The following is a 25,828-nucleotide window of genomic DNA, read 5'->3' on the forward strand; positions in this document are numbered from 1 at the left end:
AAACTACTGAGCACCGGTCAACGTTATACCGTCAAGGACCCAGAAGAGTTTCCCTACAACCAGGAGGCCAATCACAGCGCGACACGTGTAGACATCAGAAGCCAATCATAGCGCGACACGTGTCAACATCAGAAGCCAATCACAACACGATACGTGTCAATGTCAGAATGAAACTAGAAACTCTTTTCTATAAATAGAGATCAATCTCTCACTATATTTCCTAATGTCATTTGTACTAAATCATTCACTAGTACTCACTAAAGGAGAGCTTGAACATATGTACTTGTGTAAACCCTTCACAATTAATAAGAACTCATCTACTCCGTGGACGTAGCCAATCTGGGTGAACCATGTACATTTTGTGTTTGCTTCCCTGTCTCTATCCATTTACATACTTATCCACACTAGTGACCGGAGCAATCTAGCGAAGGTCACAAACTTAACACTTTCTGTTGTACCAAAGTCCCTACTGATTTTGTGCATCAACATTTGGCACCATCTGTGGGAACGACACTTATTCCCACTCTCTTCAGCTTTTTCAAGCTGGTTTCCACAAATTGTACACTCTCTTTTGACTAGGCATCCCTTTCCAACATGGGGAGCGAAGGAAGCCACATCACACAGAATGACACCTCTCTTGCACCTAATGCGAAGCAACGAAAGAATGAAGGAAAAATGGTTGTTCTTCAAGCTAAAGTCGATGAGCTAAAAGCTCAAAACAACAAGATAACAATGAAGAATAAGGTCATTCAAGAGCAGTATGAGAAGCTCTTTGAAACGCTCCACGAAACTATGCGTACTCAAACACGCGAGCTTGTTGCCCCTGTAGACATCAACCATCATCTGGGTGCCCCCCAACACGGAGGGTCACCTTCCTTCGACATGGGTATCCCTGATGAGGAGCGAGCTAATCATCAAAATATTGATCAACATGAGACTTCTCTCAACCCAATTGCTTCGACCCGAAGCAGAAGAAGTGGAGGAAGACACCTCTTTGCAGAAAGGTTGGAATGATCGAATGCCGTTTATCGTGATTGCAGATACTTCCTAAAGCAACATCAAGAGAATCCCCTCCACATATGCTCGAAGATCAATGACCCAAGGGTTTCTGAAAGACTCGATCCCCTCCCACGACCCAGGCCAGCTGCCAATATAGGGAAGGAACGACATGTCCTAGAGGAACATGAAGGTACAGGGGACTCTGAGATATTCCGACAGACTCGCCCAAGAAGTCATACGGCGAGTCCAAGGAAAAATCGTACGCCCTTGCTCAAACTTTCCTACTTCCAAGAGGCGATGGAAACTTACGAAAGAAAATCCCAATGGTACATGACTTCACTCAAGACCCTTTTGTCCTACAGCTCATTGAGGAAGTAAACAAGTTGAAGGCCGAACGTTAGGCCGAGATACTTGACTGGAACCAACCGAGGCCTGGCCCTCTCACAAGGAGGATCCTTGACACCTCATTTCAAACGAAGACAAAACAAAAGCTTGGTTTACAACTCTATACTGGAAGGGAGGACCCAATTGAACACCTTAACCTCTTTGAGTCCACCATGGCATATCGGATGCACACCGATGAAGAGCGATGTCTTCTCTTCCCCTCCACCCTCTCTGGTGGAGCTCTAAACTGGTATTGCCGTCTTTCACCTGAGACAGTAGACTCATTTGAGGAACTGAGGAAACTGTTTATCTCTAAACACATCTTTCAAACCGATTGCTTGTATTCTGCAGATGACTTGTACATTATTCACCAAAAGCCGGACGAGTCACTACGAGAGTATGCTGGTTGTTTCAGCCATGAGTATTCTCACTGCGCTGAGGCAGATGACAAGACCGTCCTCAAGGCCTTCACGGCAGGCCTACGTGATTGTTTCTTTAAGTACATGATCAATGCCAACACTTGGAAGACTTACTATAAGGTGATGGCACAAGCTTACAACTATGCCTCCACCGAGGCAATGACATATCAAGGGAAACCCCCCCCCCCACAACTACCCCTTATCAGCAAGTAGGGAGTGGAAGCCAGATCCAACCAAATGAGAAGACCTCGACCTTCCAAACGGCAGCGGTGCCTCCCCCTGCCTTACTTAATACTTTACCAAGTCAACAGACATATCAATCTCAGGGCAAAAGGAAAGATTTTCATCCTTACCAGTCTCATTTTAGTAAAAGGAGTAAGGGACACTACCGCGATAACCAAGGGTATAGCCATGATAATCCCTGACCCCAGGCAGTCAACACAATGGGTCAAGCACGTGTCAGGACAACCCCTACCCCGAGGTATGATGCATACACACCTTTGAACACCACATGCGTGGTCATTTACCCCAGCATAGCACATTTGATACCAAAGCCAAAGCCGAGGCACCCGGATTACAAGCCCACGAAGAACACGGGCACGTCTTGCTGCTACCACGAGCATAACGGCCATATGTTGTCTTGAGAAGGCATGGCTGCCTTTTCACCAAAGTTCAAGTCAAAACGACGATCGGATGGGCCAGACATTCTCAGAAATGATGAAGGGGAAATGAGAAGCAATAAATCTCTGAAGTAAGGGGAAAATTCCTACAAGCAATAACTCTCTTAATGTACTCCTTGCACACAATTGGTGCCCTTATAAAAGAAAATGCAACATGGCCGTTGGTTCAAAAATTGAAGAGGCACCACTCTCCGGAATCCGAAAAGGCACCAATCTCCGGATTTCGAAGAGGCACCACTTTCCACACGCAACATCAGCTCTTCAGGTACCATAGATAACTTTGTCAAAGATCTCTGAAAAAGTTTAGACACATAAATTTTGAAGGTCCAACTACCCTACTATTACCCACAAGGGTAAAGGAACAGCACCACTGCTTGATAACTAGAAAGTCCCAATGTGTGTCAACCTCCGTGCTCCGTGGCAAAGCAGACTGGTAAAAATGCCCAACCTTTACTCACATTCGAGAAAACACTCCCAACAGGATTACTTTCTCAAAAATTGAAGAGACACTGCTCTCCGAATCTTAAGAGTCAAACTCCCAACATGATTGCTTTATTAAAAATCGAAATGGCACCGTTATCTGAATCTCAAGAGCTAGATCCCCGACATGATTTCTTGTTCGAAAACCGAACAGGCACAGTTCTTTGAACTTCGAGACCCAGATTTCCTTGGATAAAGCTTGTATGCTATCTTCACACGCAACATCAGCTTTCCAGATACCACATACCACTTTTTCAAAGCGCTCTGACAAAGTTAAAACATGTGAAGCTTGCAGCTCCCACTACATTGTTATAACCAAGAAGGGTAAATGAATAACATTATTACTTGCTCAAAAATCGAAGAGGCACCGCCCTTTGAATCTCGAGAGCCAGACTCCCGACAGGATTACTTTCTCAAAAATCGAAGAGGCACTGCTCTCCGAATCTCAAGAGCCAGACTCCCAACATGATTGCTTTCTCAAAAATCGAAAAGGCACCGCTCTCCGAATCTCGAGAGCCAGATCCCCGACATGATTGCTTGTTCGAAAACCGAAGAGGCATCGCTCTTCGAACTTCGAGAGCCAGATTTCCTTAGATAAAGCTTGTCTGCAATCTTCACACGCAACATCAGCTTTCCAAATACCACATACCACTTTTTCAAAATGCTCTGACAAAGTTAAAACACATGAAGCTTACAGCTCCTACTACATTGCTACGACCAAGAAGGGCAAGGGAATAACATTACTACTTGTTGTTAGGGAGACTCCTATATATGTCAACATCCATCCTTCACGGACAGGCAGACCTGCAAAAATGCTCAACCCTTCTTCATATTTGAGAGGGCACTCCCAACGAAGCCTCTCGAAATACTCAGCTTTCTTCCCACCCCCCCCCAAATAATACATATGCAAACCAGCCACACCAAAGCAAGTGTATCTCATATCATTAGGGTCAAAAGCAAGAGTATCTCATATCATGCTTTTTCCCTGTCTTTTCTTTTGCCTTTGTTCTTACCTGCAAGACAAGGAGAAAGAGAGCAATCAGTCAGCATTTAGAATCAAGCTTCCAGTCAGGAACTGGCTGCCTGGAACCCCTTGCCCGATTACTTACCTGGCAGTGCTCTCGAGTACTCATCTTCAACATCTTATGCTTCCATAAAAGATACCACATCTGCCTGAGGAACAGATAGGGCAAGTAAGAAGGATACAAGGAAGCATGTGGAAACAAGCGCAACAGAACACATGCCGATTCATCTATTACTTCGTCAATAGCAAAAGTATCCCATATCATCAAGGTCGAACGCATTCTTGATTTGATGGACTTGTTTTGACCTTCAAATTCTTGAGTCGGCCTTATATTCTGGAGGAAACCAGAAAACCCTCCAGCCCAGTTCAAGAATAAGCCTGCGGAAAGTTACTTTTTCAAAAGCAAAAGTATCTCATATCATCTATTCTCCATTTGCTTCTCTTTATCCTTGTTGCTGTTTACGACACAAGGAAAATGAGAACAATCAACCGGAAGCCGAAGTCGAACCTCCGATCCAGGTTGCTTGCTTGGAAGTCTGATTACTTACCTTGTCTGTTACCTCTTTCGGCAAATCTCCTAGCTCGGTGGCTTGGGGGACTCCTACTATAGGGTTTTGTATCACACTTAACCAAGCCCGAAACTACAAGTAAGCTTCAAGTGAAATTGATACATTACCTTGCGCATCTTCATCGGTTAAAGATACCACCCCTGGATGGAGGAAAAGTACTTCCAGAGAAGATGTCACATCTACGTATGAGACAGATAAGGCAAGTGAAAATAATACCATACTTCGGTACTTAGAAGTTTCGTGATTACTTAATGGCTTGGATCTTGCAAGTCCCCAACTGAGGAGCTTCCCTCACTCGGGAACTTAGGGGAGCACTGTTTGTACCATACTTGACCAATCCCGAAACTACTAAGCACTGGTCAACGTTATACCGTCAAGGACCCAGAAGAGTTTCCCTACAACCAGGAGGCCAATCACAGCGCGACACGTGTTGACATCAGAAGCCAATCTTAGCGCGACACGTGTTAACATCAGAAGCCAATCACAACACGACACATGTCAATGTCAGAATGAAACAAGAAACTCTCTTCTATAAATCGAGATCATTCTCTCACAATATTTCCTAATATCATTTGTACTAAACCATTCACTAGTACTCACTAAAGGAGAGCTTGAACCTATGTACTTGTGTAAACCCTTCACAATTAATAAGAACTCCTTTACTCCGTGGACGTAGCCAATCTGGGTGAACCACGTACATTTTGTGTTTGCTTCCCTGTCCCTATCCATTTACATACTTATCCACACTAGTGACCGGAGCAATCTAGAGAGTGTCACAAACTTAACACTTTATGTTGTACCAAAGTTCTCACTGATTTTGTGCATCAACATAATATATATTTATTATACTTCTATATGCCCCTATTTCTACTGTTTTTAGTGTGCAATTTAAAATACTTGAATGGTCGATTCCAACCCAATACATTTCATGACTAAAATGTGATAAATTAACCATAAGGCAGCAAAGACCAATGCACCAATTGTAGTATAATAGAGTTGTAATTCACTAGTTATTTAACTCGATGAATTTAGTAGATCTTTTTAGGAGGCCCAAATGACTATAGATAGAACCTATCCAATTTTTACAGTGCGATGGTTAGGTGTTCACAGACTAGATGTACCTACCGTTTCCTTTTTAAGGTCAATATCAGCAATGGGGGCGAGACATGACCGCAACTTAAGATTCAAGTACCATTGAAAGGACTATAGGAACAGGAGAGTTTACAATCTATCACAAACAAAATGTGTTAAGTTATGCTACCCATAGGAAAGGATCCTCTCTGGATCCTTTCCATCAAGGCCACAAATCCAGGCGTTTAAAATTTGATCCAGCGGCTAAAAACAAGGGCCCACTTTAAAAGTTATAATAAATGTAGTCGTTGGATCAAATTTCAAATGCCCGGATTTGTGGCCTTTATGGACTTGGTGGAAGGGATCTGGAAAGGATCCCTTTCCCTACCCATATATATCATTTTGTCATGTTCAACCATATTGCTTTATTGCAAACCCGCTTATTAATTATGAACTAGAAAAGTGTTGAGTCCCACATTGGCCATAGAAAATGAGAAATAATAGTTTGAATATCTTAATTCCACTCCAACTAATATTAAGGTCTTTAGTGATAAAATTTCACACTTGACGGATTGTGCAGGTGAGACAATATCGGCAGATTGGACACTTGTTAATTATCAAGTTGGGGACAATATCAATGTTGTTGGAAGTAGGTATTTGATCCGACTCTCTAATAATTCTACAAAATAAAGAAATAAAATATACTAAACTCCAAATGCATTCACTCAAAAATATTCCCTACAAACTCTCTATGCCTTACTCGCAAATCTGTGCCCCTTGTGGTTAGGTGTGGGGTATTCCCTCTTTCCACTTCCGTTGGAAGTTTTGTGCACTCAACCTCGTCGCTAATGTAAGGACATGTATTATTTGGTTTACATGTCCTTGTTATTAACACATGACGTCCTTATGGCGACAAACATGTACTATACAAGTTGTTAACCAGAAGTTGGTTTTATGTCTCAATATTTTATATAACAAGTATAGTGCTTGTTTGAATGTGTTTTAAATGATTAAAAACGCTTTTGGTGAAAATATTTTTGGAAACAATTCTTAGTAAAAATGCTAGTAAATCCTTGAAAAACACTTGAAGTGCTTCTTGGAAGAAGCACATAATTGGTACTTCTTGTAGAAAGCACTTAAAGTGCGTTTGGAACCCAAAAACATTTTATCTAAAAGCGTTTTCAGTCATTTTAAAAGCACATCCAAACGAGCTCATAAAATATATAAATAATGCTATAAGTAACGCATAATATTTACTAATTGCATATTTATTTCTTTTTATCCCATTATTCACTTTTTATAAATGATGTATTGCCTTGATGCTTAGGATTTTCCTATTCCACTCACTCTCAAAATCATTTCACTTCCATTAGCATACGTAAATAAGAATAATAATGTCGTTTGTACTAAAAACAAGTAATTTTTTCTCATAAAATATAGGGTGGTGCTATCCACGCACCCATTTTTATCTCTCACACACCCCTCTCAATTTTCAATCGCTGAATCGTGTGAATTAAAAAAGATCAATGGATAAAAATTAATAAGGGTGTGTGAAAGTAAAATAGGGTGTGTGAATAGCACTACTTAAAATTTTTTTTTTTTTTTTTTTGTCGAACTCAAAATATATTATCTAGGTTAAGCGTGCATGAATCATTAATGCATGCATGCCTTTCTATTATTTTCTATGACATTCAAACGTATTATAGTTCAATAATACAATCAAATAATGTCATTGATGTCATTGATGGCAAATAATATTTGGAGAGATATTGATTATGTATGTGCGTACGTGATTACCGTTTTTTTCGTTAATTTATTTCGTTTATATGATATTATTATCGAAAAGAAGGTTTAGTAGGGCATATCTTGATACTATTTGACCTACCATATATTCTCCTAACAAATAACGTGTACGCAATGGACGGCTCCAACAAATGGTGATGGAGCAACATGGTCCATTAATTGGAAGAGCAGTTAGCTCCCTTTGCTAGACTTATAAAACGTCGGTGGAAAACTGGAAAGTGGAAAACCCTACTTTAATTTATTAATTAGGAGATGCTTAGTTGTTGCTAATGCCAGAATAATTTGTTTTCAGCTACTTATATTTAAACTAGATAGTATCTGTAACACATTGTACGTTTTAATAGAACAATTCTTGGTACATACTCACATGTCATGTGGCTGTGCTCTCTTCTCATTCAAGTTTTTCTTGTCACAAAGAGAGGTCGAGGAGCTTAGGCTAAACTCAAATTTTGGGTTATGAGTGTAAAGGTAAATGCTCTATTACCGAAGCTAAGTAGGGAAACGATTTTCTCAACTTGAATATCATTTCAGTAATGGTTGTGTTTTGTTGTCATCTTAATTTCAATCACAAATGTTTTCTGTGTTGGGCAACCAAAAGAGTCGTAGGGGAGTTTCATATGTAATTAATCGTTTATCCCATGCAAAAGTAATTAAGGAAACGCATCAACTGATCAACATGTGGACCACGTAAATGTTTATTTTTTGAAAAATCGAAAAAACATGATTAACATTTGAGAAGAGAAATACTTAAAAGACTAAACACCAGCCAACTTGCAGAATTAGTTGGTATTAGAGTGATTTTTTTTTATCAACCTGTAGATTTGTTAGATTATGGAGCTAATAGGGTTTGAACTCACGTTGTAGCGCAAGAGTTACACTCTTCTCAATCACTGTGGTTAAGGGCAACTTGCAGTACTAGAATGATTGATATATATAATTTGACTAAAGAAAGTTTTAAGCAGACCGAATGCATAATTTCATCAAGCTAAGGTGGTAAAACGGTTGTATTTTAAAGCTACTACATGTTTATTAATAGGAAAGTGATTTTCACACATTTTTTTCTCTTCATTTTTTGTACGTATTTCCGGCCATTGTGTGTAGCTTCTTAATTAATTATATAGTGAATACGACTGTAAATAAAAAGAGATGCGAGATGCTAAAATAAGTACAAAAACCAACTCCCTTACCTGAAAGTTTAAACTAACCATAATAAAGTCAAAGCATTGTAAATGACATCTGACAATGATTTTCATCTGTGAAAACGAAAAACATAGTTCCTACGGTGGCTATTGACTAAAACGAATAATAACAAAGCAAAAACAAAATATTTCTCATCACGTAGTTTATTTTTTTCATCTTATTCATGGTAAAATTTGTCGTCTTCTAACTCTAAATATATGTGTATGTAACGATATTGGCTATAACAGATGTGATACTTATCTACTTTCGATTAAATTACATTAAAATAAAATTATTCTTTGAAAAAGCGTCACGACTCCACCTACCAAACCATTCCCAATTACCTAGTTATGGAACTCATTTTTTAATGGCTTAATCTAAAAAATAGACCACTAATTAATGAAAAGTCAAACACCCCAATTTACAACTAATTCATTGACATAACCAAGCTACATTAAGGTTAGGACCAACCCTAATTATAAAAATCTTCAAATAAATATGCCAAAATTAATTTCGTCCAAAAGTTTGATTTGACAATTTATTCATCGAAAAGCATGAGTTCAATTTTATTTTAAGGAAAACTAATGAAAAAAGTTTGAAAGCTTTGAATTTTAATGATAAGGCCAAAATAAAGAGTAAAGTGAATAGTACCATGATTGACTTTTTAGTGTAAAAATATGATTTTTTGTTAAAGTAATAGTACCAAGTGCTTTTCGTTAAAGTTCCCTTTATTTTATTGCTAAAGTGTTTAATTTATTTATTTTGATTTTTTTTGTCGAATTTATTTAGTTTGATTAACCAATTCAAATAAATTGAATGAAAAAGAAATTGTACGGCCACGGCCGTCTAGAGCCCTCCTGTTGTTCGTTAATCCGCAAAAAGCTGGTGGAAGTCCGTCTGCCCTCTTTCGTCGCATTTCTGGGATTTCCCGCGAAAACTGCCGGTTTTTAACGTCCTCAAATTACTATCTTCGTTTCTGCTCTCACTTTATACAAGAACCAAAAAAAACAACACAGGAAACCAAAAAAAATTAAAAAATTAAAAACCCCAAAAATTAAAGAGGCTTTGTCCACTTTTGGCGGGAATTCACTCTCTCTCGAAGACATTTTTTCTTTGAATAACAACCAATTGTGTATGTAAGCTTTTTTTTGTCAGATTAGAACTCGTTTCTGTTAATATTTATTTATTTGAATTTCTGGGTGTTGAATTTAGCTGCAGTCGGTGAGGCTGATGATGCTTACTTGGCAGCATTGGCTTTTAAACAACGTGTTTGGATTGAGCCACGAGTTGGTACAAGATTTAGGTACATGTTTCTTTCTCTCTTTTTTTCCTTCTTTTTATGTTTTTGTCGGATCACGTTTATCTTCTTCTTTATTCTGCTTACTTTTCTTCCTTTATTTATGTCAGCCGATGTTTTTTTCTTTTATTTTCAAATGGGATTTCTTGGAATTTTATAAATCTGCAATCTGTTGATGGGATATTTGGGTTTTTCTAATTTTATGTAGCTTTTGCTGCGGGGGTTGAAATGTTAAATTCAAGAAGTGGGAAGATTGAGAAACAGAAAGAGTTTGTAGAAATTGTGAGATTGTGAGAAGAGAGAGAGAGAGAGAATCAGAGGCATAAAAACATATAAAGAAAATGATACTTGAGGAGGCATTGAGGGACTTGATAAAGAAGAAGAATAAGAAGAAGAATGTTGTGTTGGTTGGGATTCCAATTGATAGCCAGAGCACAGAGCTTCTCGGATGGGCTCTCGTTAAAGTCGCCCAGCCCGGAGATTGCGTGATTGCAGCTCATGTCTGTCGAAGTTCTGGTAAATGCCTGCAGACTTAGTTTCAGTTTGATATATTTTTCGATAATTTTATGTGTAATTTGGTTTATATTAGCTATTCGGATTGTTTGACAATATAACATGCGAGACTATTTGGTGACGTAACGTTTAATATGCACAGATTATGTCTCGAAAGCCAAGACGATGTTGGATGGTTACGTAGAGGCTTATGAGGGGCTATGTGACATGAAAAAGGTTCCTACTCAATCTTCACTACTCTATCACTGCTTCAATTGTTCCAAAACTTGAGACTGGTTATGGATTTTTATGCTTAAAATTTCAGGTGGAGCTCATCAGTCAGGTCTTGACGGGAAGGTCAATCCGAAAAGCTCTAGTTAGAGAGGCGAAAAGACATTCTACCGTGGCCATAGTTGTAGGCATAAGCAATCCAAACACTCTTGGGTAGGGCACAGAGACTTTGATCTCAAAAAGAAACTTGCATTATTTTTCAAGTTTTTTTTTTTCTCATTACTCTAAGCAGAGTTCATTTGCAGCAGTTGGGATTCTACGGCGAAATTCTGCGGTAAGAAATTGCGACCAACCACTGATGTTGTGGGCATCCACAACGGGAAAATTGTGTTCAGAAGGTGCACCAGCAACCAACTACCAGGTTGGTGTTTTGAGTCCTGGAAAATACTGAGAATTATAAATTAATTAATTATTTATTTATTTAATATTAAAAATGCACTAACAATACTAAGTTCCTTTCTTCAGCTTTGGTAGGTCTCACAGAAGACCCAAGACCAAGTCTTTGCTTTGAGAGTCTCACTCCTAAAGGATACTCATCTGAATTTGGTGACTTTGAGGAGGATACAGAAACCCCGAAATCTTCTGATATGGCAGAGAGCTCCCTAGATGGTTCGAAGCACAGTAGTGAAGACACGATGTATGAACAAAAGAGAGTGCCTTGGAGATCAACTTCACTTGGTGCAGCAGAACATGTGGTTAAGAACCTTGGCTGGCCCCTACTTCGAAGAGCGAGTTCTGCCAATCCTCAATTTCCCGCCACCAGGGACATGTCTGTGGTGCAATGGGTGATGAGCTTGCCTGACCGCTCTCCACAGCAGTCTCCTCAGTGTACAACTATCAAAGAAAATCCGTTCGAACGAAGTATAGGTGACATTGTTGATGAGAGTATGAAGGATGGTTTTTCTGCTTTTGATGAGCTTCCTGAAAGGTTAAAGCATCTGCTCCAAACAAAATCATCTGGTTGCAGATGGTTTAGTCATGAGCTTCTAAAAGCTTCAACTTCTCAATTTTCTTCAGGTTTGATATATATCCTTTTCCCTTCCTTCTCTCTGTTTGGATTCTTTTAAGTACTTCTGTTTCGAATAACTTCTTTATCTTTTAACAGAAAATCTTATCGGGAAAGGAGGATGCAACCTCGTCTACAAGGGAACTCTTTCAGATGGGAAGCCAGTGGCAGTGAAGATTATGAAATCATCCAAAGAAGCATGGAAGGATTTCACTGACGAAGTCGATATCATGTCCTCGCTGAAGCACAAAAACATTTTACCTCTGCTCGGGTTCTGCATCAAAGACAACGTTCTAATCTCTGTGTATGATTTCTTACCTAAGGGAAGCTTAGAGGCAAATTTACATGGTAAATATCAACTACTTTTCCCATTTTTTTACTTTCTTGGTAAAGATTGTTCAAACCATGTTGATTTCAAAATTGTAAGTGATGCAGGCAAGAACAACTACAAATCTCTATTGTCATGGGAGGTGAGATTTAATGTTGCTGTTGGTATTGCTAAAGCCCTCAGTTATCTGAACAACGAATGTCCTCAACCAGTTATTCATAGAGATGTCAAGTCCTCAAACATTCTTCTCACCAAAGATTTTGAACCGCAGGTACTGCTTAATCAGAGTAACACAAATGGTGTTTTAAACACGATCAGAGTCTTATGACATTAATTAAATGCTTCCATCTACGTGACAGTTATCTGATTTTGGCCTTGCAATCTGGGGACCAACAGCTACATCTTTTAAGACCGAATGTGATGTGGTGGGAACATTTGGTTATCTTGCTCCCGAATATTTCATGTATGGAAAAATCAGTGACAAGATTGATGTCTATGCCTTTGGCGTGGTCCTGCTAGAATTATTATCAGGAAGAAAACCAATTGGCTCCGAGACACCAAAAGAACAAGAAAGCTTGGTCATGTGGGTATGATCCACCTCCCTAATTTGAATTTTTGTTCTTATTTTGTTTACTTCTTTTGCGTGTTTTGGATAAATGACGCTGAATTACATCTCAGGCAAAGCCGAAAATAGAGAAAGGTGATGTAAAAGAAATACTGGATCCAAATTTGGATGGAAAGTTTGATGAGGTTCAGGTGCTGAGAATGGTTCATGCAGCAAAACTTTGCATCACACGCTCAGCCCGCCTTCGTCCTAAGATGACTGAGGTATGAAAATGTCATATCCAGAGTAGGATTCTGTTAGTATTAGTGTAACAAAAGAATTCCAAGTTTCATCATGCTCTTTCTTTCCACCCTCAGATACTGAAGCTTCTGAAAGGGGATTCAGATGTCGAAAATCAACCAAACTCTCAATCTTTTGACATAGAGGAATCAGAAAACTGGGATGATAATGACGATGAAGTTTATCCAAATTCAAGCGCAGAGTTGCATTTGGGTCTTGCGCTGCTCGATGTGGATGATGATACAACAACAACATCGTCAAGTAGCGTGGAGCGGAGCAACAGCCTTTCATGGGAAGAATATTTGAAAGGGAGATGGAGCAGATCATCAAGCTTTGATTAGCTTCTTTTTCTACTCTCCTGTTTTGTAAGTTTTCAGCATACTTGTGCAGCAAGGAAATTAGCATCTGTACAGTTTAGGGAAACCAAAAAAAAAGGCGTGCACCCAATGGTTGGGGTGGATTGTAGATAAACATGTATAAATAAATCGTAGAAGTGATCGTGTGAAAGGATGAACATCTGTAGCTTGTTTCATTAGCTTGTCAGAAACTCAGTTTTTCCAGCATAATCACAGAATGAGAGATCGAGATTTTGTAGATTTTGGAATAATAAAATTTGTTGCTCATGTAGCAGGCAGCCTATGGGGCTCAGATGCTAAAGTTATAGAAAGATCTTTGGTTACTACTAGTTTTATATTTATGTGATGCTTCATGCTCTCGCAGACACTTAAATGCATTAAAAATTGAGTGTAAATAATGTATAACAAATGGCTGAAATAATCGTAGAACAATTGGAAAAACATAAAATTTGTAGCAAAGCCCAAGTACTTCAAATTTGGGCCATGACCTCCCTTTTGGAGTGTGGTGTCACGAACAAGACGCAAAGCTTTGCCCTTACATATGGGCACTTTTGGATTTCGAACGAATTTATTGTTTACTAGCCCAAAACGGCCTTTTAAGTTTCGAAGATATTTTGTTCTTTTCTCATTTTTCATCCCCATAGAATTCCTAGCAAACCTTATCTTATTATATTTAGATCAATAAGTTTAGGTTCTCTCAAATACCTAGTGATATCTAAATTGCTTGTAGATTCTAATTTATGGTATTTCGTTCGATATTCGTGTTTAACTTATCACACTAAACTAAAACGGAAGTTCTGTAACAAAATTTGCAATGTAAGTCAGATAACTGAAAATTCAAGTTTTATACTGTAATTTGATTTCAACAAAAAAAACCTACGTACACAAACTTAACGCACTAGTTTCTCGCACTAATGCCTAAAAGATTGTTGTATATGGCTCATTGGATAATAGTATAAACCATCAATGCTAGCACTAGCTTTTTGGATTCCTTAGCGGCGCCTTATCAAAGAGCCGATCGTCACACTCAGTAGTGTTTTGAGTCTTCAAGGGAGGAGGAACCCAATTCGAAGTTAGCTCTCGAAATTGCGACTCGATCTGCATAAAAGTCTGCATTGTTTTCCCTTGTCTTCCTCTTGCTCGTCTTATGGTTCTTTCTTTCACTTTCGGCCTTCTCCTTTCGTGTGTCCTTCATCTGCAGAGTAGTACACGATGCGGACATCATTGTCAAACCTTTGAACTGAGGAACTAGAAGGAAGAAGCAAGAAAATAATCAGGTCTTAATTTCTACTTTATGGTTGCTTTGGTGTCTGGCTTCGGAGCAAATTGCTATGGTGTTATATATACTTTCCTATTTCTATTTGGATTAGGATTAATTAGTCTGTCCAATTTTTATTTGGATTATGATTTATGAGAAACAAATTTGTAGTTGTGTAACACAAACTGGCAGTGCAAAATACCAGGAGAATTTTTTTGAAAAAAAACATGAGAAAAATAAATTTCTGAATTAATTAAATAAAACAAACCTAACTTAGGTGCTTTTTGAAAAAGCACTTTCAATTACTTTTTCAGAATTTACAATTTTAATTCAAGTTTCAATATATTTATAATAAACACATTTCCAACATAAGCACTTTTCATAGAAGTGATTTAAACGAGTCCAAGCAATGCAGAAAATACATTTTCTTATTGTAATTGTGTTTTGGAACAAGAACTTGTCTCTGTTGGTTTCGTATATAACACAAATTTGAAGAATGTGGAAGGATAATGTTGGTTTCTCAGCTTCTTGGGTCCCTTTCCTCGCTCTCCAGATCAGACCTAGTAAGGTCAAACAAGCTTAATCTTCAAAACAATTGGACATCAAATCATAATTTGCCTCCATCCAGCTGTATCATTAGTTCCAGCCTTGTCTTTACTTTTGATCAAGGAGTAGGATTCCTTCGCTCATAATTTCCCTTTCCTTCCCTTTTCACCTTTTTAAACAATTACGATTGAGTCACGTCAATTAAGATCGCCTTGAGGGTAATCCATGTAGGTGCCCACCTAGGGCCTCCACTTCGGAGAGGCCCCAAAACATATACATCATGTAAATAACATATAAATAAAGAAAATAAATAAGAAATATCATAATTCATTTGTTAGTTGAGTGGAAATGTTTGACTTCCATTTTCTTTGAGGTGATGGGTTTGAAACATGAAGCTGTTATTTTAGTCATTAATTTTTTCTTGTTTTTCAAATTTACTCATAATCCTTCTGTCCAAATGCATATAAAGTTATATAACACAAGTCCCTTAGCAATCTATTTTTCTTTCAACTTCTCAATCTTTTCATTTCTATCAAATGTTTAAATCAACTATCACATGGTCTTGAAGATTGTACTTTAAGATAATAAAAATTTTGAATTTATATTTTACTTTTCAATAGTTTATTATTCAATGGATTATTTTAATATTCGATTCGTTAGTGTGATGCTGAGTTACACAAAACAAACAATTGGTGCTCTTGAATTTATTATACTCGTCAATCAAGTTTTATTGTTTTTAACTCTCTTGATCGTTAAGTTTTATTGTTTTTCACTTTCAATCTAAGGCTATTGACGGTAAACATTTGACACATTTGCTTAAAAAATGTAAGATGTGTGATATTCAAGTAATATTTGTATATCTATCTTCTTTTTATGGTACTTTAATAATATTTGGTGTAGAAATATATTTTTTTTTATTGATTTAGTGAATTCTTTTCTTACATATCAATGTGCAAAAAATCATCTTACATATCAATGTGCAAAAAATCAAGATCCAAGAACTTTCCAAGAACTTTAGAACCCACTTCAAACCAAATTCTCGAACACGGTTTCGAAAGAGAGTCGAGACATTTGAGAGTCAAGACGGTCCGACTCACTTTCGAAAGAGAGAGGTTGGCGGAATCTCTGAGCCACCGGCCAATCCCAATCCGTGGTATGTTCATCTTTCTGGTATTTTCTTCGCGTTGAATGCTCCCATGTTTTCATCTCTAGGGTTTTCTCTTCCTTTTTCCCACCGCCTCTCTGTTCCCTAGGGTTCCTCCATTATTTTATATCTGCCACAGAACTTCAATCGCCTTGAATAGTTCTACGATTTCATCATTTTACCCTTTTGAATTGTCCCTATTGTTAATCGTCCGCGCTGGAAATCTTTCGTTTTCAGCCAATTCTAATCGATTTTAGATTTTGGGTTGTTGAATTCCTATCTGGGTCATGATTGATTTGGTGGATTTCGCTCTTTTCGTGCAGAACGGGAATCAAGAACCTCAAATTTTCATCGGGGTTTCTCTGATTTCAGTCTGTTAAGAGTATCGCGCTCGAAATTTGGTCTGGGTCGAGGCCAAGTTTTGAAATTTTGGTGCTTCTTCACTCGATTGGAGCTTATTCCTCTTTGGTCTTCGCGTTATTCACCCTAATGGACGACCAGGAGGTGTTTCCGGGTGCAAACATGGGCGGTGAACTTGCGAGTAGTTGCTCAATGGACAGCTTCTTCGATGACCTGCTTAAGGACACTCATGCTTGCACTCACGCCCACACTTGCAACCCACCCGGCCCTGATTACTCCCACACACACACTTGCTTTCATGTGCACACTAAAATTCTGTCTTCAGCGAGTGAAGACAAGGCCGGAACTGATGATACTGCTGAGTCTGGGGAAAAGAAATCAAAGAAGCAGCCTTTGGGTAATAAGGTAGCAGTTCGTAAGTACCGCGAGAAGGAGAAGGCGCGGGTTAAGTTGTTGGAGGATGAAGTTGTGAATTTGAGAGCTGAAAATCGGCGGTTGGTGATGAGGTTGCAGGGTCAGCCTGCATTGGAGGCTGAGATTGCTAGGCTCAAGTGTTTGCTTGTTGACATTCGAGGAAGGATTGAAGGAGAAATTGGATCTTTTCCATATCAGAAATCAGTGAATCCGATCCTGCCCAACCCAAATATGCCCGGTGCCATTTTTATGAATCCGTGTAATGTCCAATGTGATGATCAGCTTTACTGCCTTCGTCCAGGGATGGATGGGAAATGTGGAGATGGTGCAGTGATGAATGGGCAGGATTTTAACGGCTGTGGTTTTGAGAGTCTTCAGTGTTTTGCTAATCAGGATGGAGGAGCCAAGGAGCTTCCTGATTGTGGACTTGGAAATGGGGTGTCGAATGTCAATTCTTCCGGCACAAGTAAGAGGAAAAGTAAGACATAAGATCCCTTAACCTTGTAACCTGTATGAGCGTATGGTTATGACTATTTTGCATTTGTTAGTCGGCTAAACGGAGTTATTTTTCTGATTTTACCCTTCTATTTGTTTTCTGATATTTGTTGCCGGTTCTGCTGTTTTAGTTGTGTTCTCTGTAAGCATTTTAGTTGGGTTTTAACCATGAGAGATTTTGAAATGTTGATATATACAGAACTTGTCTCATGAGTCTTTTGTGCATTGTATAGATGGGTCTTCGGGGCACTACATCTAGTTACAAAGGATTAATTTCATTGAGCAATGATGGACAGATCATTGTTAATATGACCAAGTCATCTATAATAATTCGGTAATTGCAAAATTGGGCGTGCATGAACCCTTTATTACCTAACATAATATGAGCCAAAGTAGTAGTATTTACATTATTAATTGTCTACTTCCCGTGCGAGTTGCTGAAGATTATTCTTTTGTTGTCCTTGTCCATGAAATTAATGGACCTGAACACAGCTGTTTGGAACTTGGAAGTGTGCAATTTTTAACTGATTATTATGTTCTGCCCAATTAGGAGGGACTCGAGCCGCAGCAGCAAACTGAAGTGCTCAGGAAGGAAGCACTGACATTGTCCCAAAGAGTACATATATCGTCATGCAATAAGTAGTTCTTCAAACTGTAGCATCAGCTTTCATTCAGGTCATTTTGTGTTTATGGTTATGTTTCCAAATTTTCTATTACTTTTAACATGTTTGGTTCTTGGAACAAGTATGGTTTATCAATGTCAAGCTGAAGTTTTGCTGGATTTGCTGCTAGTATTCTTCAAATTTTGATTTAAGTTTGCATGTCCTTTAGTGCTGTAAACTTAGATGATGTATAGCCAGCCAGTGAAACTTATGGCAAAGCAACTTAATGGTATTCTATGAAACTCATATTCTCTTGACTCTTAGCCTTCTAATACTTGTAGGCTACTGATAAATCAGTCAAATTACCTCTGGCTCATGTTGTTTTTCCGAGTTTCATTTAATCTGCTTTAAGTAGTTCTCGTTTAGTCATTCCTGCTCTTTCTAAGACGCATAAATTCTTGATTGCTGAATTACAGAACTTAGGGAAGGTGGCATGTGATTTCTTTCATGTTTCAGTACTATGAGCTGCGAGCAGGTGAGTGTTAATGTAAAGTTTCTCTGCATGATATAACTTAAAGAGCGGGTTTTGGTAAAAAGGAATAAAGTATACATTTATGTCAGGAAAGAAGCTTCTTGTTCTAGCTCTTAAGTTTTTTTTTAAAAGGATTCTTGTCATCCACAATTGGTGACTGACTAGTGGACAAATTTCACAGTATATTCCCCTTTGAGTGATGCATCTGGCCATTGTGAAGGTCAATGGAAACCCTATTTCCACCATTGGCGTGAAAAATGACGAGGACGTCCGTAGGTTCATTGCCTGCCTTTTGATGGTCAGTCAGATGATGAGAAGAATGTGCTTCTGCTAACCAACCCACCCATTGAACTGATGGTGAATTTCTTATAGTTCTTTTTCATTTATATTATGGGTAGATTTTTAGTCCAAGTATTTGAGCATTTGGTCCAAGTAACCTGATATTCATCACGAGGAAACGAACATTATAAGGTTTCTCCTTTTTGTTTCCATTCTTGTCGGATGATTGATTTGTGAATGAGGGAAAAGGATTTAAAGTGGTGGAAAAGATGATATTTTGAGAGTAATTGCTAGGAAGAAGAAGATTGTTAGAATTTATTTCATGTGCTGTTCATAGAAAGGGAGATGGTTTGGCATCTTTCCTGACAGGGACAGGAACGGCCTTCAGGCTTACCAACTCTTGTGGTGGTGGTGGTGGTGGTGGATCTATAACCTAACTTTTACTTCTTCCGCTTATACCGACCTGCTTTTGGAATTAAAATTAAGTTTCCTCTTTGTTCTACCTCCTATTCCCCTTCTTTGTTTCTTTCTTGATCCAATATTAACCCGGCATTTTTGTTAACACGGTACACCCGCCTCCCGTTGATCTGAGCTCATCAAGACTGTTTATTTTCGGGTAATATTGTTATAGAATCTGCTCTACTTTGGAATAGTTTATGTTTGTTTTCTGGTAATAATGTCATAGAATCTGCTTTGAGTGATTTCACATTTCTTACACAAGTCCAAGAAAACTCAAGTCGGAAGGGATGGATGTTATGAGTGTCGAATTTTACTGTGAAGATATTCATCTTTGTTGGTAGGTGAAAGGATAATTCCTTTTGTTTTCAATACCAGGTCTTTTGTTTCTCTTTTTTACGAGCGACCATGGTTTTATAAGGTAGGTGCTTCATTTTTATGTGGAGTCCAAAAATAACGTCCGATTCGGAAATTTACCTGCGATGTTGCATATAGCCTTGAGACAACCTTTAGGCCCAGTTTGTTATTGCTTATTTTTATAAAAAATGGTTCACTTTAAAGTTCAACAGTAATAAAATGTTTGGTAAAAATAAAATATATTGTTTTTTAAAAGCAATTATCTCCGAACAGCAGCTTTTAAAAACATCTTGTAGGTTGCTTTTGAAAGTTGCTTTAATAAAAAATGAAGTAGAACTTTTATAATATTTTTAATTCTTGTAATAAGCTCATTAATTTTAAACAATGATATTATTTATCATTTTAGACATTTTTTATGCCTTGCAATCATTAGCCAATATGCTTTCATCCTAGGCATGGGGGAAATACACCAATCCATCCTCAAGTGTATACGAGTGAATGGTCTTAATCAACTGGGCCATGAGCTCCTAGCACTGAAATACGTAACGTTTCTCGATTATGGATGCATAAAGAAAACGAAACTAGTTGAAGGTTTAATTTAACGTCATTAAAATCATGCGAAAGAGATTAACCAAGTAGGAGAAAATCAAAGTTTGGCAAACCGATTATCCAACAGCAGTTTCTGAGAAGCTACATGCTCTTCTACTCTCATAATCTATCTCTAGAAAGTCTTAAACACTGCTCCTAGCAAAAGACCTTTCCCACTAGCCAAAGAGGTACGAAAAATATCTTCAAGCTCACGGTCGAGATTTTCTGATTACACACAGGAAGGTTGGGCTTGCACGTCATCGTCGTCGTCGCCAAATATGCTGTCAGCAATCTGCCAAACCTGAAGAGTGTTGTCTTCAGAAACGCTTGAAATGACCCATGGCTCATTTTTGTTCCAAGAGAAATCAGATATCTTTGCTTTGTGACCGCCATGTACAAAGAGAAGTTCTGGTGGTCCGTCATCCCCGTCTCCCTCTGCCTGCTCATCCCCAATCCTAAAAACGCATCAACCATATAAGTTCATAACTTAGTACGACAATGATTTGAATTTTTAGCCCCAAGATATAATTCCCAATAATGTTCTTGCAATCAAATGAAACAGAAATGGACTTTTGACACAGAAGATAAACGGAAACAGAAGCATTTCTAACAGAACTAGTCCGAGAAATGGAGTACCTGTTGAGGTCCCAAACCATCAACCTTCTGTCATCAGCGTACGATGCCAACACAGTTTCGTGACTAGGATCCCATTCAACCTGGAATACTTCCTCCCTACAAGAACAAATAGAGGATTAGGAATCTCGGTTTAACGACTGTGACCTGCAAACGCTAATATATGAGAAACGATGAAGACTGCAACAATATGTTTTCTTGACATGAGAAAGCTATGCCCAAATGCATAATATGAGTAGCCACTATGCATTGATAATTCCAAAATTTATTCATTTGTTGACAAAGGGTTCATGCTTCAATTATATTAGCACAGCAAGTCTTAGTTTCAGGAATTTCTACTGCACAATATATTAAGAATCTAAGGAAGTGCAGACTGGCCGTCAAATTAAGTGCGTCACTTGTAACAAACAAATGAGAAATTGTAAAACAGTAGCTTGAGGAATCGGGCTACTACATCAAGCTCAAAATTATGGTTTCATGTACTTCAAAGCCAAAAGAATTCATAAAAACTTGCCAATCGTGTCATAAAGAATAGGTATCATTAGCATAATGTCGATATACGCTTGATGAGAAGAAATGATGGTAGTATATAATTGATTTTACAAAGAGGACAACAGGGGATTTGAAAGCTTACCCGTGAGTACTCAGAACATGCAATGGCACTGTCAGATTTCTCATATCGAACAGACCAACAGTGGTGTCTGAAGATGCTGTGGCCAAAATCCATTCATTATACGGATTGAAAGAAAGATAATTTACCTGAGATCATTAGACAAATGAGAATGGAAATTTACAGAACATTAGTGACAGATGTGAAGCTACATAATTAATACTTTTCTTTCAGCATATACAAAAATCAGTGACAGAAGTTATTACTCAGTCTGTGTAATTCAAAGGGGTAAGTATTTCGGGAACAATAAATCTCACAAACATATATTGAAAAGCCACAATCATATAAATGAAATTGTTGTAGTCACCTCTTTCTCATGAGCTTTGACACAATGTTGGGTTTGGTTTGTGCGCAAGTCCCATATCATCAACTGACAATCATCCCCAACAGATCCAAACAAATTCTCGTTCTTTGGATGCCATGATACATCTCCAACCACACTCTCATGACGCTGAAGAAAACCATCCAGAATTCACACATTCAAAACACTAACAGCCCAATAGCCAAAACATGCATAAGACATTTCAAGAACTATTAAGTTTTTAGTCCCAAAATTACCTCATAAACGTGGATTGGATCAAGCACCTTCTCTTGAGCCGAAGCAGAAACATCCCACAAGCAAATTTTACAATCATATGAACCACTCAAAAGGTAACCCTCCTTCAAAAAGCTCCAAGACAGGCCATACCCTTCTTTGTCATGACCCCTTAACCTCAAATCAGGATCACAGGCTTCCTCTTGATGCTTCTTTCCTTCTTGTTTGGAACAATCAAACACATATACATCCGTACCGCTGGTCTTTGCACCCACAATAGTCGGCTTCTGCGGCATCCATCGTGCCCTATTCACTTCCCCAAACACCCGAATCTTCTGCGTTATTTCCACCTACAACCACACCAAGCACAAATGCAAACATTTTCAGCCAGAAATTTTAACATACAGTTGGTGCCCACAAAATATTTCTGACAAAATTCCGACTACCCACGATTCATTTCTTCAAATTAATGAGAACCCACATCATACTCTGGAAATCTTAAGAAATACTTGGTACCCCAGAAATTATTTCTATGAAATGAGTGAAAAGGACCGATCTTTCAGTACCTTAGGCATCACAGGGTCAGTTTCGGAAATGGCGCCAAAGTTGGGCTGGGATGTGGGGAGGAGGGCGTCGGCGACCATGAGAAAGTTGGGGTAGTCATCGGAGGTGTGGGTCCCAAGAACGAGCTTGTGGACGGCGAGGGAAGAGTCGGTGTGGGGCTGCGGCGCCGAGGGAGCCCAGTGGACGGTGAGAGACGGCCATTCGAGAGGGTGAGAGATGATAAGGTCGTAAAGGAAAGGGCTGTTCTTCTTCCAGACGGCGTACTCTTCCTCTAAGACAGCTGAATCTTGGTCCTGGTCTTCCGCCATGGGTGCGGCTGTCACTTCGAGCTCTTTCGCTTTTCTGCTTCTTTCTGATTTTCCCGCCAAATGTTGGTCTGAGACTCTGAGTGAAGGAAAGACTCGGGTCGATGGGAAATGTCAAGGGTTTATAATTGGGATGATTTAATGGGCTTTTATGTGGCACAACGGGAGCAATAGAAGCCCATTTTGTGGGGACCATTTTTGCACTTACAGTTAATGGGTGTACTTACGTTGATAATGTCTCTTATCACATTTGTTTGTGTTGCCAAACATTGAGTATGACCCTATATATTGAATTACGAAGTATATTATCGATAGTTGAAATTTAAATGGATAATTTGACAGCGAGTATTTTTCTCTAGAACTTAATATTTATATATTGAATTACAAATTATATTATTAATAGTTGAAATTTAAACGGATAATTTGACGGTGAGTATTTTTCTCTAAAACTTAATATTAAGACAAAATAATGCCAAAAAAAAAAAAACTTAACAAACGTAATGTTTTTGAATTATAGAAGTACTTTGCATTTTCATTAAAGATTCATTCCATAAACATTTTATGAAAGTAGTTTTAGTCAATTAAAAGCACTTTTAAACGAGTCATTGATCTTTCAGCCAATTCACAATTGGCTGGAGGTACTTACCCCAAGACATTGACGGTTGTTTGCCAATCACATACTATTCTCCCCAAGAAATTCAAGGACAGTTGCGTTATTTGTCACTATTTTGAATTTAGGTAAAAGGTTGCGCCTAATTTTCGGCACGCATATACATTAAGGTTATTGAAGCTATTAATCATTTCAACACTGAATTCCAGCCCTTGAAAACGAAGTGCCATCTGCGATCGCTTCCATACTTTAGCTCGTTTCAATTAAGTAATCATTGTGGGTAAGTGCGTTGTATGTTTTCTTAGGTGCCAAACAACTTTTTCAACTGCCCTCAATCATTCATCCTAAATACTTAGGCAAGTTGCAACATGCCCAAAATTATTGTGTAACGTGACTAAACACGTAATATGACTTGACATTTTTTTTTTAAAGCCTACCGACCTAGCCCCTTTTTTTTATTTTTTATTTTTCAGAAGATTATCCAGGAACGAATTTGTACAATTTAATTTATCGTTGTTTTTGTTTGATTTTTTTATGATAAAAAATGAGTAAATGTTTATAAACTGAGAATAATGGGTCTGATTAATCAAAAAGACCCAAGAAATTAAAAATAAAGGAGATCAATCTACAAACTAAAATATCTAAAATATTTCATAACATCCAACAACTTGATATACAGTCATTAGACCAACACATACCCAATTTCACAATTTTGATTTCGCGACAAACCTAAAAGAAATATTAAAAAAGAATATGCAAAGCACACCTATGACATTGACATATCAAAAAACAAATTAAAACATTTTCTTAAAATTAAAGTCTAGATTCCACATGTCACGTCGCAAAAGTGACAGCTCACATGATAACGCACGCATCGGGGTTTTCATCGCTGAACGCCGTGGTGTAGCGCACTTCCGTGGAGCTCGCACGTGCGAGGTTCCTCATCTGCGGGTCCTGCGAGTTCCGCACGTACCCGGACGGCGCCTTCTTGTCGTACACTCCAGCGGCGTAAGGGTGCGCCACGACGTCGTATGGGACGTATGGCCAGAGCTCCACCTTCTTCCCCGTCCGATGCGCGACGCGCGCCAGCACCTTCCCCGGATCCACGTAGCCGACGACCGTCAGCTTGTGGGCCTTGCGCTCCACGTCCACCTGCGTTACGCCCTTCATTCCTTCCACCGATCTCTTCACCTTCCGCTCGCATCCTTCGCAGTCCATCTTCACCTTGATCTCCACCGTCTGATCAGACACAAAACAATTCCATGTATAAGTAAACTACATACGTGACATTGTACACGTGGCGATTGGGGAATGGATTTTTCTGGGTACTGTTCTTGGAGAAACAGAGACAGTAGGATGGAGCTCTAAAGAGTAAACGAAATGGATTTTATCCAACAAAAAAGTTATGAATCTAGAAAAAGAAAATGTTCGAGCTATTATGAACTAGAAAAGCAAAAAGCAGAAAAGGCTACAAAAGATAAATACTTATTTTCAGCTCCAATAAAAAAAAAGCCAAAAATACTTGTTAGATCTCAAAACCCACAAACATTATAAGTGGCAGATTAGCATTTTTTTACAAGATATACCGAGATTTAGTCCTGCGTCGCCTCGATTCGTGTTTTCAGCCAAAAAAAAACTCAGAAATAGATAAAGGTTGAGAAGGAAAATATAGAATTACCTGGAATTGCCTGCGTTTCTTGAAGCTGGAACTCCCACCTGAGCAATCAAATAGATCAGAAAAATGATCCAAAACACCCATTTTGAACCCTTTTGGATTTCGAACAGAATTTTTTAGAAGATGTGAGAAAATAAGGACTCAAAAATATCTCAAAAGCTTTGGTTTTCAATTTTCGGAGAGGAAATAATTGGACCGGGTAAACAAGTGAGTAGGGTAGAGGGGTTGCTCCAATTTTATAAGCAAAAGCCTCTTGGGATATTTTGTAATTTTAAAATAATCTGCGTCGTCCGTATGCACCATCGGAAGATCTGGGTCGTCAGTTGCTGTCAGCTGTAGGCAGAAGGGTTTATCAATCTGCTTTCGCGACACGTGTCCTTAAGGCTCTGGTTCGATAATCTAGTGGGGGGCGAATGCAACGATTAAGGACGGGGTGGACGAGGCTCACGCACCGGTCATGTGGGGCCCGGGGATTTGGGCGCGGAGTTGCTAGTGAGGCCCACATCATGAAGTGAATGGTCAGAGTGGGACCCGCTGTGTTGAGTCCTGTTAAATGGAGTGGTGGGACCGGAGGATCAATCTG

At 38.7% G+C, this 25,828-nt stretch overlaps 3 protein-coding genes and 1 non-coding gene across 14 annotated transcripts; 3 read left to right on the forward strand and 1 right to left on the reverse strand.

The window, feature by feature from the left end:
* The first annotated feature begins 7,776 nt into the window (after positions 1-7,776).
* LOC126624757 (protein kinase STUNTED-like) lies at positions 7,777-13,533 on the forward strand. Of its 8 annotated transcripts, none has more exons than XM_050293860.1 (12): positions 7,777-7,897; positions 9,821-9,911; positions 10,114-10,421; positions 10,561-10,634; positions 10,723-10,841; positions 10,934-11,049; positions 11,154-11,705; positions 11,794-12,042; positions 12,130-12,293; positions 12,382-12,609; positions 12,701-12,850; positions 12,944-13,533. In XM_050293860.1, the coding sequence occupies exons 3-12, from the start codon at positions 10,247-10,249 to the stop codon at positions 13,205-13,207; spliced, it is 2,091 nt and encodes a 696-aa protein (XP_050149817.1). In that variant the 5' UTR covers positions 7,777-7,897; positions 9,821-9,911; positions 10,114-10,246; the 3' UTR covers positions 13,208-13,533. The 8 variants fall into 8 exon arrangements, with proteins under 8 accessions (XP_050149817.1, XP_050149821.1, XP_050149819.1 ...); XM_050293862.1 differs by lacking the exon at positions 7,777-7,897 and adding an exon at positions 9,476-9,744; XM_050293859.1 differs by lacking the exon at positions 7,777-7,897 and adding an exon at positions 9,476-9,740 and having other exon boundaries at positions 10,016-10,421.
* A 2,470-nt stretch (positions 13,534-16,003) lies between these two features.
* On the forward strand, positions 16,004-19,120 carry LOC126624760 (basic leucine zipper 23-like). 4 transcript variants are annotated; one of them, XR_007624215.1, is made up of 5 exons: positions 16,004-16,179; positions 16,494-17,422; positions 17,990-18,114; positions 18,518-18,576; positions 18,755-19,120. XR_007624215.1 is itself a non-coding variant. In XM_050293868.1 (2 exons), the coding sequence occupies exons 1-2, from the start codon at positions 16,660-16,662 to the stop codon at positions 18,016-18,018; spliced, it is 792 nt and encodes a 263-aa protein (XP_050149825.1). In that variant the 5' UTR covers positions 16,004-16,659; the 3' UTR covers positions 18,019-18,358. The 4 variants fall into 4 exon arrangements, 1 of the variants encoding a protein (XP_050149825.1); XR_007624213.1 differs by having other exon boundaries at positions 16,004-17,422; XR_007624214.1 differs by lacking the exon at positions 18,518-18,576 and having other exon boundaries at positions 16,004-17,422.
* Positions 19,121-19,179: 59 nt separating this feature from the next.
* Positions 19,180-19,297, forward strand: LOC126624886 (U6atac minor spliceosomal RNA). The gene has a single exon (XR_007624260.1). It is a non-coding gene; the product is annotated as a U6atac minor spliceosomal RNA (small nuclear RNA).
* Positions 19,298-20,250: 953 nt separating this feature from the next.
* Positions 20,251-25,475, reverse strand: LOC126624759 (WD-40 repeat-containing protein MSI3-like). The gene is made up of 8 exons (XM_050293866.1): positions 25,249-25,475; positions 24,430-24,809; positions 22,658-23,039; positions 22,115-22,441; positions 21,864-22,007; positions 21,521-21,645; positions 20,890-20,985; positions 20,251-20,708 (listed from the first exon to the last, which is right to left on the reverse strand). The coding sequence occupies exons 1-8, from the start codon at positions 25,327-25,329 to the stop codon at positions 20,483-20,485; spliced, it is 1,761 nt and encodes a 586-aa protein (XP_050149823.1). The 5' UTR covers positions 25,330-25,475; the 3' UTR covers positions 20,251-20,482.
* Between the last annotated feature and the right edge of the window lie 353 nt (positions 25,476-25,828).

The sequence above is a fragment of the Malus sylvestris genome, chromosome 5, assembly GCF_916048215.2.
Source record: "Malus sylvestris chromosome 5, drMalSylv7.2, whole genome shotgun sequence".
Classification (NCBI taxonomy): Eukaryota; Viridiplantae; Streptophyta; class Magnoliopsida; order Rosales; family Rosaceae; genus Malus; species Malus sylvestris.